The 15,699-nt window shown below is 37.7% G+C and overlaps 1 protein-coding gene across 2 annotated transcripts in view; it reads right to left on the reverse strand.

Annotated features, from left to right (window-relative positions):
• The window catches only part of LOC310907637 (ectonucleotide pyrophosphatase/phosphodiesterase family member 1-like), a gene marked incomplete at its 5' end in the record, with an annotated part of 520,596 nt that overhangs the window by 466,497 nt on the left and 38,400 nt on the right, over window positions 1–15,699 (reverse strand). For both annotated transcript variants that reach the window (XM_083858016.1, XM_083858017.1), the window contains 11 exons: window positions 2,085–2,908; window positions 3,734–3,890; window positions 4,545–4,677; window positions 5,118–5,198; window positions 6,013–6,148; window positions 7,428–7,582; window positions 9,942–9,993; window positions 10,490–10,665; window positions 11,486–11,573; window positions 13,489–13,558; window positions 14,585–14,712. In XM_083858016.1, coding sequence (XP_083714142.1) covers window positions 2,741–2,908; window positions 3,734–3,890; window positions 4,545–4,677; window positions 5,118–5,198; window positions 6,013–6,148; window positions 7,428–7,582; window positions 9,942–9,993; window positions 10,490–10,665; window positions 11,486–11,573; window positions 13,489–13,558; window positions 14,585–14,712 — 1,344 coding nt within the window. In that variant the 3' untranslated portion in view covers window positions 2,085–2,740. The remainder of the gene's footprint in view (window positions 1–2,084; window positions 2,909–3,733; window positions 3,891–4,544; window positions 4,678–5,117; window positions 5,199–6,012; window positions 6,149–7,427; window positions 7,583–9,941; window positions 9,994–10,489; window positions 10,666–11,485; window positions 11,574–13,488; window positions 13,559–14,584; window positions 14,713–15,699) is intronic.

The raw sequence follows: 15,699 nt of genomic DNA on the forward strand, positions 1-15,699 counted from the left end.
TACTGACACCCATGTCACCTTTCAGCTTTACCTACTGAAAATGCTTAGTGGAACTCTGTCATGGTTTAGGAAAGGTATTCCCCAATTTAGTGTTCCCACCGAAACACTCCAAACCACATGCTGCTGATCATTCCCTCATTCCCTCCCCTCATCCCTGCAGCAGGATGGAGATAAGAATTAGAAGCACAAAAGGTAAAGATCACAGGTTAGGATAAGAACAATTTACTGGAAACAACGAGGTAAGAAAACAAAAACAACACTATTAGTAACAGATTATACAAGATGGACAAGTGACTGACAGGTGAGTGCTCCCCACCACCAGCCAGCAGGAAGGAACCCAACCTTCTTCCCACACCCTGTGTGTGGTGTGAGGTGCTGTGGAATAACCTCATGGTCCTGGCCATGCCTCTCCTGGCTATTGAAAAAATTAACCCTGTCCTGGATGGAACCAGGACAAGCTCAGATACCACACACCAGATGAAAGAGAAAACATTTTACATCCAGATGGACAAAGCTGTCGAGTTTTTCTGAAGAGAGTTCAATGGTGACTGTAGGATGCTCCTTGGGTCCCATCAGGCTTCAAAAAGACAACCTAAGACAACCTAGTATCTGCCATCCTGGGGTATCACCAGGCACTGGACACCAGAAGTAGCACCAGCATTTATTCATATGCTCTGACACCACCATTACAAACATCTTTAAAAATCAAAGAAGAAATTAAATCAGTAGAAATGTTTACACTAACATTAAATGAGAATAATTCCTTTCATTGTCAATTTGACTTGTCAATTTCTGGCAAAGACACATCCCAAACCCCACTTAGCTCCTGCCCTGTCTTGAAAACCATAATAGCTTTCACAACTGCTCTCCATTCCAAAATCAAAGGTCAAACCAGAAGTCACATGCTCAAATACACTCCATTTTTATCCAGGAGCTAGGCTGGCCCTGCACCTCTTAATGGAAACTGGCATCACCTTAAGATGTCAACATATCTATTTGTATTCAGGAGACAGTACCTGTTGTAAAAAAAAAAAACCAAACAAAACCCACCACCCTTAATACCTTTACCATGTTTCTTCCTACCTTCCTCTCCTAATAATAAATGTAACTAACATTACAGCTGGAGAAATTATCTTCAGTTCATGGAGCAAAGACTGAAGCAACTCCCATCCCCCCTCCAAAAAAAGTGCTCTATAGCTGCACCAGTTGGTAGCATTTGGTACAGAAAGGGTCACGAACAGCATAGCACTTCTGATGGGTTTATTGGTCACAGGCAACATTACAAAGCAGTTACACTGAATAATGCTGTCACAGTCCTATCATAATGTGAAGTTGCTGCAACACATTTAGATTTCACACAGTGAAACTACTTGAGAAAAAAAAATTCATGCTTGTAACATAAGATCAAGAAAATACACTTGGTTAAAAGAAAAAATGGTCCCAGAACTTCAGCCCACTCAAACTGAAGTTAATGGAAAAGCTTCCTCTGACTTCAGCAGGCTCTGAATCCAGCCTTCAACATGCCCTGGCCAACCTATAAGGTCAAATGCCTCTCTGCTCAGTTACCGGTTCCTCATTCTTCTGACATACTTGTGCGTGATATATTTTCTCCTTTTTAAATGAGAAGACTATAAATGTCAAATTGGCTATGCCAAATTTTTTACATAACAGAGCCAATTTTGGGTCATCAGCTTTAGAGAGTGGGAGAATTACAAAGGTGATAATATGTGTACTGGAAAAGGAGGGAGTTCCTAAACTCCTGAGTGCCTGTAGCAGCTGATTGTGTAGCCTGAAAGCTTCCAAGAAAGGTCATTACACACTTCTTCAGAATTTGCATCTCTGACAGCACCTGCATCCAAAAATGGGATTTCAAAACCACAGCTGACAAAAACATGTACCAAACAGAGAAATGCCTTTACTTCAATAAAGCAAAGTCTTTTAATCAAATCTAAGTTTAGCTTGAAGTAGGATAATTACTTCTGGGAGCTCAGACATATTCCTGAGACATAATTTCTTCTCATTTACAGGTGACTGGAAGCATCCTACATCCACCCATTCAGAGGATGGGTAAACAACATACAAACTGTCGGTGTTGGTGTTGGAGCCATCAGAGAGCAGCAACATGCCAAGGCTTCCCAGCCCATGGAATTCCTGTAGCCAGGCGTATCTTCCATGTGGGGAAGGTTTAGTTACCGGTCCTACTGACCCCAGTATAGCTTCTTGTACCATAATACTGCATTGTTTTATAACACCCAAAGCTCAGAGTGCAATTCACACTTCAAGGAAAACCAGAGCGAGAAGAGTGCTGTTGCTTAGATTTCAATGGTCACCAAGAATGTAGCTCTTTCCAAGAACTGTATTTGCTAATTGTTTGCATTTTTAAAGTAGAATACTGATCATCAACCATGCTGTATAAAATTCTCCCTCTCCAGTGCATATCAAAGATAACATCTGTGTTCGTGTCTCAAACTATGATTACCAAATGATGTTAGCATAATAATGGACATGGTTCTATCACATCCAAGTGGGAATGACAGGCGCTGCCATCCTGTGTCACAAGCATAGTCCATCAGGAGTCCCTGAGATACAAATATGGCACCCACTCTCCTCTCTACTGGCATTTTGGTCAAGAGTTCTCAATAAAAGTTTCAGCTTATTTTTTATAAAAAAGGTTTCATTATTTTAAAAAGTCTATTTACAAATCAGTTGTGACATGAATAAAAACATTCCATAGGAAAAATCAGACTGTCTCAAAAGTTGGTAAATATGTTTTTAACTGTAAAATGTCAGCTATTGGCTGTTTTCTGTCTTGATAGAAGCTGAGTCCAGTAAGTAATTCTATATCTCTGATCCGAGCCGTATGAAACTTCATTCTCTCTTCAACCCACATGGACTCAGACTTGCCATCCTATTGGGACAGAGGAAGAGAAAAAAGGGGTTGTAAAACTATTTTTTTTTCTCCTGAGATGCATTTAATCTACTAAAAAAAGACATTTTGATGTTTGGTAAAGACAAATCAATAACTGTTGGCAGGCATCTAACAAACAGAGTGTGCAGGATTACACATAGAAGCTTGTCTGAATTTAGTTTGTACTGTTACCTCCTCAAGTATACAAAACCTGTAGCTGCACCAGTTGATGATAATGGGGAATGGCAAATTAGGTCCAGCATCTATCATCAATATGATAAAAATATCTCTGGGACCTGTGTCTGACTAATTCCTTGCTGCAGGATTGGTCTACACACTTTCCACACTTTTTTTCTGGTGTATATGGAGTGTAGTTATGTGTGTTCTCAAAACAATGCCAAGGTACCTGAACTAGAAGCAACCAGTGCTCTTCAGGAACATCTGTGTCTTCTTCTGGGAATGCACTTGGCCTTAGTACTGACCTATTGTTGTGGGTAACTCCTCTTGGAAGCTCTTTGTCCTTCTCAGCTGTTGACTGAATAGTTGCATTACAGAAGTCTATGTATGATCACATTGATGGTCTCTGTATACTCTGACTCCACTCTGCTAGCTCTAAGTTTTGATCTTTGAACAGATCTGTTGTCCCATTTGATCATATTCTCAGACTTGGACATAATTCTGTTTGCAAAACTATTGTCTCCTCTCTCAAGATGAGCATGTAGACTGGACCATTTTTACAGGCTTTAACCAGTTAATCACTGATATCCAATGAAACAAGCTCAAGCTTGACTTCAGATATTTATGAAGGCCAAACAGATTACTTACTGCACAGCTTTCACTGTTGTCTGCTCTGTGAGGTACAATGTAAGACAAGACATCTAGAGACCCTTCACACTCCAGAGGAGTTTCAGAAGTATTTTTACAGCTAGTTAGCACAATGAAGAAGTGAGTTGGAACTGGAACTTCTGAATTACCAGGGTATCTGAAATACAAAAGATCTTTCTGTAAATCCACCAAATTGTACTTGCATAAAGATCAAATGACAACATTCAGCTATATTCAGTTTTATCAATTCACCTATATTGTCCAAAGAAAGCTTAGGTCTGGAAGGAAAATTCCAGGTTACTATTTTTGAAAATCAAGTTTGGCTTGTAGGCTGATTTAAGTAACAAGTTTGATGAGGTATAACAAATTGATTTACCATAAATCTGCAAAACTCCAGAGGAGATGAAAAGTTCACCCCAAGTCCAGGAATCTCTCTGCCTGCCAGCTTGAATCAATTTTGCTTACTAGTGTAACTCACAACTAGTGGTAGAATATTGCCAGCTCAGGATTTATCAACCACGCCCACCAAGAACAAGCCCTTGCCTTGTCCTCTCCTAGAGGCAATGGCAATGTCCTAAGTTTTCAGGCAGGTAGATATCATTCCACATGCAACAGCTTCTCTTATACTCCACCTTCAGGTTTAGGATGACACATTTTGAAGGTGTATTTTTCTCTTTGTGCTTGTTGCTTCTTTCTGAACTTACTTTTCTGCTTAGGACCTTCTGCATGTCTTTCTGAAGAACGATAGTAATTACTAACAGACCAGTATTGGAGGAAAGAAACAAAGGATTAGAATGTGAAAGGTTCTCACCTTCTCAACTTTTCTGGGGTATCATAGAGCCCATCAGAGTCATAATCAAACACAGGACCACTGACTACATTGACACCATTCCTGGCTGCAGCATATTCAGGTAGCAGGTGTTGATGGAAGTAGTTCCATAACACTGAAACACAGTAATGGAATCAGGAAACAACCTTCACAATAGAAACTGCTAATACAACTCTGCAGTTATTCAGTGGAGTGATAAGCTAGGAAAATAACAAATTCTACAGGTGTTTACTGTTGCTAAAGGTTGCATGCAACTGGGCAGCAGCATTCACTGCACCATGTCCTGACATATCTAACCTGTGTAATATTTTAAATTACAATTAATAATTGAACAGTATTCCATTACAAAACAGGACATCTCTTTTTTTTCCCCATTATCCTTCAGTTATCCTTGTTTTTCACTGAGAATATGCTTATTTTCTGTCAGCCAACTATCACATGTTCCCTCTCTCCCAGGAACCAGGAGACATTTGCATAGTTTGGAAGCAAGCACAATAGAAGACCAGCGGTCTTCTATTAAGCTATAGACATAAAATAGGCATGCAAATAAAATACCTTTAAATGCAGGATACATTGGCACAATGTTGCTGGTGAGCAAGGCATCATAGTGAGGTTTCTTTCCATCTGTCATAAAATCTGGAACAAGAAAAGAGCAATTAATTACATGGATCTGTTACTTTAAACCTACATTTTCATGCTTTTAGTGATCAGTTTAATAACATTGAGATGGTGCTGGCTTAACTTCATTTTCCAAAACTAATGTGGGTGTAAGTGCTGACTTCAGTACCTGCCAGATTCCATCTAAAATAAATAATCTTAGTAGCAGCAGTAATTACAATTGTCAGATACACAGTTGGCAAATTTCATGAGATTTAAAAATATCAGAAAAGGCTTCTGAATTGTGAGGAAAAAAATAAAATTCACGAGTGTCAGGCCAACTTTCCCTGACTGCAGAATCTAGGCCTAAAGATAGGATTCTGTAGAAACTTTGCATTCTATGCTTGACATGGATGTTTAAATAACCTGCTATTTGGTATTCAGTGCAGAAGAGTCAATAAAAATACTCCCATATCAGGTCACCAACAGTTCACAAACAATTTACCCAATGCAACAATTTACCCAAATGCAAAACAAAGTGAAATTTGCAATCTACCAGCTTGCTGGACTTTACTCAATGTCTACATGCCCCTCCCAGTTTCTTCTGTGAGATGCCACTTTAGAAACTTGGTGTCAAAACTTCTGGGAAGCACTAAGTGACCTTGGACAACCCACCAACTGCTGAAGCATCTAAAATGTTTTCCTTTCTCATATGCTGAAGTGAGCTGCAACAATTCAGCAACTACTGCTTCATATTCTGATTAGGTATCAAGAACACCCACAAAAGACTACACCTGCTACATTACAAATCATGTAAATCAGATATGCTATACAATTAAGAGAAAGCACATACTTGGAGGAGCAAGAAATCCGTAAGTTAGGCGAAGATGATTGTTGTAAAACAGACAGGTCTGATTATGATTCTGTGAAATACGAGCATCCTTATATAAACAGCTGGAGGCAGCTCCTGTAGAAGAAATCCATTTGTCCTATTGAACAAGAAGAAATTATCATTGTGAAAGCTGACTTACAATAATTCTCTTGGTATGAGGGACTGCAGAACTCTAAATATTTAGCTGCAGCTCCCTTTAAGAGTGTGAAGGGCTTAACTAAGATGCAAGAATTGTTCCTCATATATCAGTGGAAAACAAGCCCTCCCATCCACTTCATATGCCTTGGAAAAAAGTGAACAGAACTGCAGCATTTTAGTCAATTATAACATCTTCTAAAAGAGAATCTAGAGTTGCCGTTGAAGATAACCTGATTTATTGACAGATAGACAGACTCACATAATTGACAGATGTGTGGGCCACTTGTTACAGTAACTGGTTACTTCATGCCATTACTCTCAAAATATTTAGGATCAAGTAAATCTTGCTAGAGTTTAGCTAAATTTCATTATAACTGTCATTATTTAAAACCTATGATTCCCAGATAATCAAACTAAAAAGTATTCTCTACTATCCTAACTCCTTTTAAGCATGATCTGGCTTCTAAATTTTCTCTGAATGGGAAAGGCCAAGTTGAAAAAATTTTCATTCATCAGATCAGGGCTCTACACTGAACAGGTGTATCTTAAGCACAGAGTTCAGGACCACAAAGACCTGCTCTATTTTCACTGACCTCTTTTTTTTCCCCAATCAGGATTATATTTTGAGAGAAGGATCATATCAGGGCATGAACAGCTCAAGATGGCCCTGATATTACTCTTTCAAAAGGATCCTGCCACATTACAAACTGCTTTAAGACTATGAAACCCACATTGAGGCCAGTTTTCAAGGACAGTAGTGACAGACTGCTGTAGCAGACCCATGCTGCCAGTGCAGTCTCCTAGGGGTTCTATACCAATGGCAATGGACTCCTCACTTCCTGGTGGATCTGCTCAATCTGGAGGCAAAACATTTCTCTGAGAAATGGAAGAGTCAAAGTCAATCCTTATTAACATAGCAAACTTCACACAAATTTCCACTGTATATCTTATGTGGTTCAACTTAGTTCCCTGGGAGATAATATCACAGACCCATTTCAGCTGGAAAAAGACCTCTAAGAAAATTGAGTCCAGCCTTTGACTGATCATCACCTTGTCAAACAGACTACGGCACTAAGTGCCAAATCCAGTGCTTTCCTGGACGCCCCTGCAGATGGTGACTCCAACCACCCCCATGGTGACTCTCATAACATGAGCAGATATAAGAAGCCTTCAGGAATAACTGACACTCTAGATTTTTACTTTTCAAGGTTGCTTCTAATCTTTCTTCTCATACTTACATCTTTGCCCACAGTGTACGCGCTCCACAGAGACATCCTGTAGTCCCTGCTGTACCCGCTCACATAGCGCTCATGGTAAAGGAGGCAGTAATTATGCTTTTTCTGCACAACCCTGGGTCGTCCATAGGGTAAATTAAGTTCCTCTGTCTTCTCAACTGCAACAGAAATAGCATTTATTGCTTTTCAATTAATACTGGTATTTAAGCACCCTCCTCTTTTATATACCAAAGGCTGCCTTAATTTTCAATTGCCAAGCAAGCAGAAGCCACAGAAATGGGACAAAAATTTTCATTATTATATCAAATATATAGTTTCTATACTAAGGAAATAAATTAAGTGATGAAGCAAGTATAAAAAAATCATTTAAACATATACTGCAAAAATTAAGCCTATATTTGAATCAAAACCTTTTGCCGTTAAAAACAGGAGATAAATTTAAGCTGCAAAGTTAAAGTCTTTGTTGACTTTGTGTTTCAAACTAAAAACGCGGGATCTCCTTCTATGTAACATTTAGATGGGAGAGAAACCAATTCTGGTGATTTAAAATTACTATTTCAGTAGAAACCACATAGTTATATGTAAAAATGCATTTAAAAGACTAGAAAATACAGAGATCTAAATAAACAATGCAGTGAAGTACTGGAATGGATTTTCAACTGTGCAAGAACTCGCTACTTTGCCTTTGAAAATTCAAGTATTTTTAATCATTACGTGACTAAAATTACAAAGAAAGTGTCAAAGCATATCTTCCATTACATAGGTCCCTACCATCCACAAATTATTACACAATTTAAGGCAAATGTATCACATGAGGAAAGAAATTGAGCAATAAATATGCAGGGTTTTTTCCACAGTAATTTCACAGCACAAAAAAAATGTGAAGATTATGACAGTTACTTCTCCACCCATGAGGGAAAAACAATTTTCTTTTCATAAAAGTAAAAATGCAATTGCAATTTTTTGTCCTTACAGACTGTCAAGTTATGACAATCAATGAGAAAACATGCAAACTGAAGTAATGAACTCTATATAGCCTTAAGAATCTTCTAGACTGGTTACTAGAATTGTTTCATCTGTGAAACTCTTTTTATATCTAATTAGTTTTTAATCAATACAATTAATGAAATTATTGCTGTTAAGACAGTGCTAGACCAGGTCTCACTGATAATTCAAGACAAAATCCTACTGCTTCAAAAAATGTAGGTTTGGAGCTTTAAGTTCGTATTTCTACAAAAGAAAACTGAAATATGTTATTGTGCCTGGCCTTGTCAAGTTTCTTCAAAGCCAGGTTAAGTAAAACCCTCAGAGACCCTTGGAGTGTTTTAGTAAAACCCCTTGCACACTTTGGGGAGAACACATTGTATCATTCTAACTGGGTTTGATTTTGTTGCTCTCATGAGCATTACAATACTGAAAGACTTTAAAAGGGTTCTGGGACATGTTTTAAAATGATGACCTGTCATTAGTGGAAAAGATTCAAGAAAGCTCTATCCACTCTTTGTTTCAGGACAAACTACACAAATCAACAGAAGCCTTGAATTAGCTCTGGATAAGCAGCAAATACTGGACCTTGCCAGTAACTGGTATTTATGTCCAGTTCTTACTAATAGTGAATTATAGGAAAGTGTTGCAAAATATAGTTTATTTGCATAAAATAAACTATGAAATATGAAACCCTAAGGTTTCATGTACGCACACATGCATACACACACACATACAAGGCAAGGTCTCTGTCAGCTTGTTCTTGATATCTATTAAGGCATTAGCAACTGGTTCCATTTTGACTTAGAGTTTTCATTATTTACTTGTTGTTTTACCTGCTTCCTGCTCAAAACAGTTTATTTTGTTTTATGACTCATGAGCACATCTACAGCCTTGCAAACTGTAGCTTAAACATGGCATGTGTATGTCCAATGAATGGAAATAAAGAGTAAGTAAAAGAAGTAACAGCTCAAGACCACATAACATGTAAAATACTCGTTATGCCTCATTAAAAGTATGCATTATGGATATCATAATTTACATTGATTTGTTATCAGGTATACTTCCCTATACAACGCTCTTGCTTCCCATTCTGGAATGCTCATCACTTCAGTACTAGGAAAGTCAAAAGTAATACATATGCCATAAAGACACACGTATAAGGATACACACTGGCCTGAGAACAAATGGTTCAGGAGGACTGTATTCAAAAACATGAGAAACATAGAATGGTATGGACTGTAAGAGACCAAAAAGACCATCTAATTTCAACCATCCTGTCAAGAGCAGGGACATCTTCCACTAGACCAAGATGTTCAAAGCCCCATCCAACCTAGCCTTTAACACTTCCAGAGGTGAGGCATCCACAAATTCTCCAGGCAGAACTATAGTTCCAGCCAGTATTCAAAAGACTTTTCACATCATTCACATGATTATGAGTTTCTCAGAAATTTAAAAACATAAAATGTTCGACCAATAATTTTGTTGCTGTTGTTAGCTTTTTAATTTTATATTATTATCTGAAATTCTTACCTTCTGTTTCAGTAAGATTTAGACGCTGATGAAAATCCCTTATTGGCAAACCCTGTAATTATAAGGGCAAAGCAGTGAGATTCTACAGAGCACATTATGAGTTGGTACCACACTTACATGTAACTTCTGTCTTGCAAGTTATACATACACAGAACTCACTGACATGTACCTGGAGAGGAGCTCCAGGGGTTTTGCAAAAACAAATTGGTTTTGCCACAAGCAAGTCTACAGGCTTGAACACCACAGCCCAAATACAATATTCACAGAACAGAAATTTCAACATAATTTAGTGAAGCACGCAAGAACTGAATGCTTTTCCCATGAAGCTTCTGTGGCATTTTTCCAGGCTCTTCAGAGATTAATGTGACTTAACATAAGCAATCTGCAAAAAATTAATATACAAATACAGGCTAGCACTCAATATCCTCAAGCAAGAGTTGATATTGAAACCAATAGTAAAGGACTGTAAAACTATCTGGAAAATGCAGTTTCACTCTGAATACAACACAGACTTCTGCCTCCACAACTTTAACCATTTCAGTGCTTACCCCTGTCCTGCAGGAGCAGCCAAGGCTCACTGAAAAGGCTCTTTCTCCCACCACAGAGCATTCAGAAGGATGACTTGTTTCTTTGGGATGGTGGGGGGTGTAAACAGGGTGTTTTAATAGATGGTTTAGGCGTCCATGAGTTCCATTGTTTGGGGCTGGTTTCAAACCAAGCAAATCTATGAAAGAATTCAAGTGATATTAACAAGAGGAGAAAGATTGTAATACACAGTTGATTATATTGTGCTTACAGGTATGGATGAGTCAGAGCTTCACTGATTGCTGCTCATAACGCACAAAAAGAAAAGCAATGTAACCTCTTTAAAAGGGACCACACATGTTCTCAGACAGGGTTCAGTATGGTACTAGTCCTCTTGTAAGGCTGGGCAAGTCACTTGAATACAGCCACCAATCTCAAGCATTTGCTCTTAAGTATTATCTAGATCAAACTCTTGGGCAATACTTTTCTTCTCGCAGAAGCAGTATAGGTTCTAACAAGAGAGGGAAGTAGGCAGGAGATAATGGAAAACAGGTGAGGCCTCCAAGGAGAATAAATGAACAGAAAGTGGTAGGTCTAGTGACAGACTTTTGGAGAAATCATGAAACAGATTGAAGAAGGGACACAGGAATAAGGAGTCACAGTAAAACTGTGCTTGAAAGAGGGGGGGAAAGGAGGCTTCCCTTCATGATGGTAGAGATATCGTGAAGTATCCATTTTTAGCAGTGGCAACCCAAAGCATCTTCTCTGGAAAACCAGAGCAATAGACAGTGTGACCAGTGGAAAAGAGATATACAAGGCAGCCTGACCAGTAGATCCTAAACTGCTGTTAGTTATTTAGAGATGGCCCTTTCTCAGAAAAACAAACAGCTGAATTGTGAAAATCAGTAGCAACTCTTCAGGATGAGTTTCTGAGGACACTTAATCTGTTATTAGAAGATTTACAATGCCCAAAAGATATATTTTACTGAACAAAACTGACCCACATCCATTGTACTTACCACACATTAAATTATACACTTCAATGTTTTCAAATGGATCAACTTGAGTACCAAACTTGAATCCTGGTCCAAAACCAATGAAGATAGCCTAGAATTTACAGAGAAAAGTATAGTGGAATTCTGTTTAAGACAAGTTGAAATGAAAATTATCTTCATACTCAGAGGGCATTTTCTTCCAAGAACTTAATCTTTACTTTACCAACACAGAATGCATCAAGTCAAAAGCATGTGATTTACTCTTAAAAAGAATATAGATGCATAAGAATAAATTTTAAAAGCAGCAGAAAAATATTAGGAAACTCTTTTCTGTCTCATTGTTGCCTTTGCTCTTGAAGAAACTAAAAGGCATTTTCTTAAATGCTTTAAAAGATTTAATGGAAATGTTGATCCAAAGTAACCATCACACATCACATCCTGTAAACAATTTGGAAGCTTTTAACTCAGGGCTATAAAAACATCTGTTGGTAGCAATTCTTTAAGTGGTTTAAGCAGTGGTAGGATCGTAGGTTTCCATGCCTGGTTTGCAGCTGTTCTTTCTTCTTGCACCATTTCCTGAGCTGTACTGGACCTGACCCAGGAATGCTGCCAGCTCAAAAATATTTCCTTTTTTTTTTTTTTTTTTTTTTTCCCTGCTGACTCTTTTTTCTGGTTCAATTCCCCAACCTACTTGACACTGCAGCCACACCAATCTTACATCAGCATATTACAGGGTTTGCTGCATCAATAAAGAGGCAAGGGCAACAAATGCTTAAGCTCAACTGCTGCCAAAAACATTGTTTTAAAACTTATCCTCAGTTATTCAGCTTATTTTTAATGAAGAGAAACAGATTGCACACATCTGTGGTATCAAGATACTGAATGAGTGATGGATGTTTTACACTGGGTACGATCTCCAAGCTCTTTGCGAACAATGCAGTTGTCTCAGATTTCATAGCTGTGTGGCAAAAAACAGGCTAAAACTCAACACTTAACTCCTTTTTTTGAGATTAAAGTGTAACACAGGGCATTATCTTGCAACTGTTGATACTAGAATCTTCAGGCTAATAATGTACTCAACCAGCCTAATTTGAACCAGATGAGACAGGGACACGCTACCTCCTTTCTGTTGTTTTCAGTAATTACAGAGTATGAAATGCTGTTATACTGCTATAATGTTAGCCACAAAAAAGATAAATTATATCTGTTTTAAGACTTGTTAGGGGTGCTATGAACTGAAAATCCCAAGTGTGGCAAAAAAATTTGAATAGAGTCAATCTACTGAAAAAGAATTACACAGTCAAACTACAGCAGAGAGAGATGGAATACATTTGGCATCACGTGGCTTGCTGACTGCAATCCATTACTAGAAACACTATTAATAGGTTTTCCATTGTCAAATCAGGGAAGAAGCATAAGCCTGGAAGGTTAAATTGGTACAAGATTACAAGTTTTTTAAAACACAGTTTAATGCCAACACTATATAATTCTACAACACATGAAAAGAAAAGGCTTTTAAGAGAGAAAATTATTGAGAACAAGTTTCATGAGAAGACCTACAAAGTCCACATAATACAAGGATTTCTCTTTATAAATGTATATTCACTGTAATAGTTCCAAATACCTCACAATGGTTTGTGGGTTTGAATCCTGAAAACAGCTTTTTGAAATCAAGAATATTGGTTTTCATTTTATTGATAGTAGAAACTAAGGCAGGGGACAGTTTAAGTGACTTCCTCAAATTAGACAAAACTAAGGATATGATTTCATGTTTCCCTATGATCTCTTCCCATTTCTCATTAAAGAGAAAAAGATCAAGACTCTCCTTATTTCTGTGTGTGTTATCCAGTGCATCACAATATCAGTCCTACAAATGTTTGACTTCTTTAACTGCAGGTGGAATAATACCACAGATCTTAAAAAAAAAAAAACCAACCCCCCACAACAAATTACTCAACATGCAGCAAACACAGGATTTGGAAATAGAAGGAGGTAAAAACAAGAGCTAACATAAGGTTAAAGCTTACCTGCATATTAGGGAAGCGATTGTCTGAGCCATGGAATCCACCTTTGCAACTTTTAATCTCAAATGGTTTTCTATTAAAAATACACAGTTTATTTAACTCACACTTTTCAAATCATATCGACATAAAGTATATTTATGGTGATTTATTTACTTCTCTGTTTAAAGACATTTAGAGGATTGTCCATAGGGAATTAGAAGTCTTTAGTACTTGGAAAAGAATACCTTTAAAATCAGAATGGTAATTTTCTCTGCAAATGTTACACCTTTGGATTTTTCATGTGTCCATCAGAGTAATTTAAAGTCAAAGCACATGTCATATGAAAATAAAATTTCAGTTCAGGATAACAGATTTTCAGTTCACTGTCACTTGGGTAACAACTTTACAGTACCTTATGTAAGTATATTCTCAGTATTTTTTAATAAAACCACTAATCTAATTTAGACAAGAATCTTAAGAGTCTAATAAACATCCAAACTGTTCCAGGTCCAAACACACTATGTAAACACACAGTTCTATTAACCCAAACTTGATTTGCACAACTTGCACATGTCTACAGTGTTACACAACAAGACTTACAAAAGAAACACATTTAAAAACTCTTCCATGATTAAAACCCTGAACTATCACAGAGGTGCTCAAAATTAAGACCATTACAACAGATACCACTGTTCTGTGACTTGCAAATTCTTCCATCAAAACACATACGGTAATTAACTACCATGGACTCTTTAAGTTCAATGACTGACAAGACTGATTTAACCTAGCAATTATTTACATGCTCTGCTTTCATGGACTCACTTTGGAAATCCCTACAGCATGGTAAGATGTGCTCAAGTATCTGAGAGTGAGGACCTTAGTTTCTAACCTGCTACTACCTCCATACCCAGCAGAGGGAGAATATCAATGGCTGCCAGTTTAGAATTAAGCCATCCCAGGCCAGCAAAACCTGCAGAAAAAAGCATGCATTGTTCCTTTGCAATGTCCCTTTGCTACGACAAACAAGAATTTCACACTCTTAACAGCTATCACTGAACTCTTGGAAGAGAAAACAAGAAATCATTTGTTGTACAGTTGGGTACTGAGAACTGTAACTTACCGAGCAAGCTGCCATTGGGAGTCTAAATAAAAGTGCAGAGGTTCAATCCGGTCATTATAGGAATAATGGAAACGCTTGGGTAGCAGCTGCTTCATATAAGCTTTGAAAGGCTGGTTTGGTTTGATGCACTGAAATGTTTAAATTAAAATAGAAGGAAATTTTGGTGAAATATGTATTTTGTGTCATGCACAGTTCTTACAAAGCACATCACCTGCAAATGGTCTGCAATAACTTCCACTAAGAATGGTGTAACCCCATCAGATTTGGAGTCATAAGATCTGAGACACAAATAAATACTCAAATCACAAATACTGACTGGTTTTGTATTCAAAAGTTATTAAAAGATATTTAATATTGCACTATGGGCAAAACTTGCCTTTTTTTTTCTTTTACAGCCTACAATTGTACGGAACCAAATGGTACTGCATAGAATTAACAAAGAATTATGCTAAGGCATGAACATCATGACACTTTCACAAGTGATAGGAGACTGTCCAGTGCAAAAAGTCCACAGCTCTTTAATAAAGAAGGTAACAAACATTTAGAGTTTTTAGGCTGATCACTGAGGGACAAAAAAACTTTTTTACGAACCAAAATCCGCTAATGATTTTTAAAAGGAAAAAAAATACCCACGAAACAAAATCTCTACTGTAATATTGGAATTTTTGAGTACTGAAGTCATCTATACAATCAGCATTGTTCTCACCAACAGCAGTGTCTGCACAAATGAGAGGCAAACAGATTACAGTGCAGAGATGAGAACAGAAGCCAGGGACAGAGCAAAAAAGCAAATTCATTAAACTGCAACTGACAGCTCCCCCAAAAAATTCAATATCCTCTCTCAAAGCTGTTTATCAAAAAGGTGTGAGCAAGAAAATCCTGTGTGTGTCCTGGCAATAGAGGTGAGCTTTACACTGACATGGCCCTCAGCTAGTATGCTCCAGATACACAAGTTCTCCACTTGGAAGAGCAACATAATGCAGTGAAATGAACACAAAGTCTTGGAGTTCATGCACAATCTGACAGCCATAGCTCACCTTATTCAATTTTCACCCTCCCCTGCGTGGAACTATTTTTGTTGCTGTTCTTAACCAAAGGTCACGCACAGAATCAAT

This window comes from Zosterops lateralis (assembly GCF_965231275.1).
Source record: "Zosterops lateralis genome assembly, chromosome: 3".
In the NCBI taxonomy this organism is placed as follows: domain Eukaryota; kingdom Metazoa; phylum Chordata; class Aves; order Passeriformes; family Zosteropidae; genus Zosterops; species Zosterops lateralis.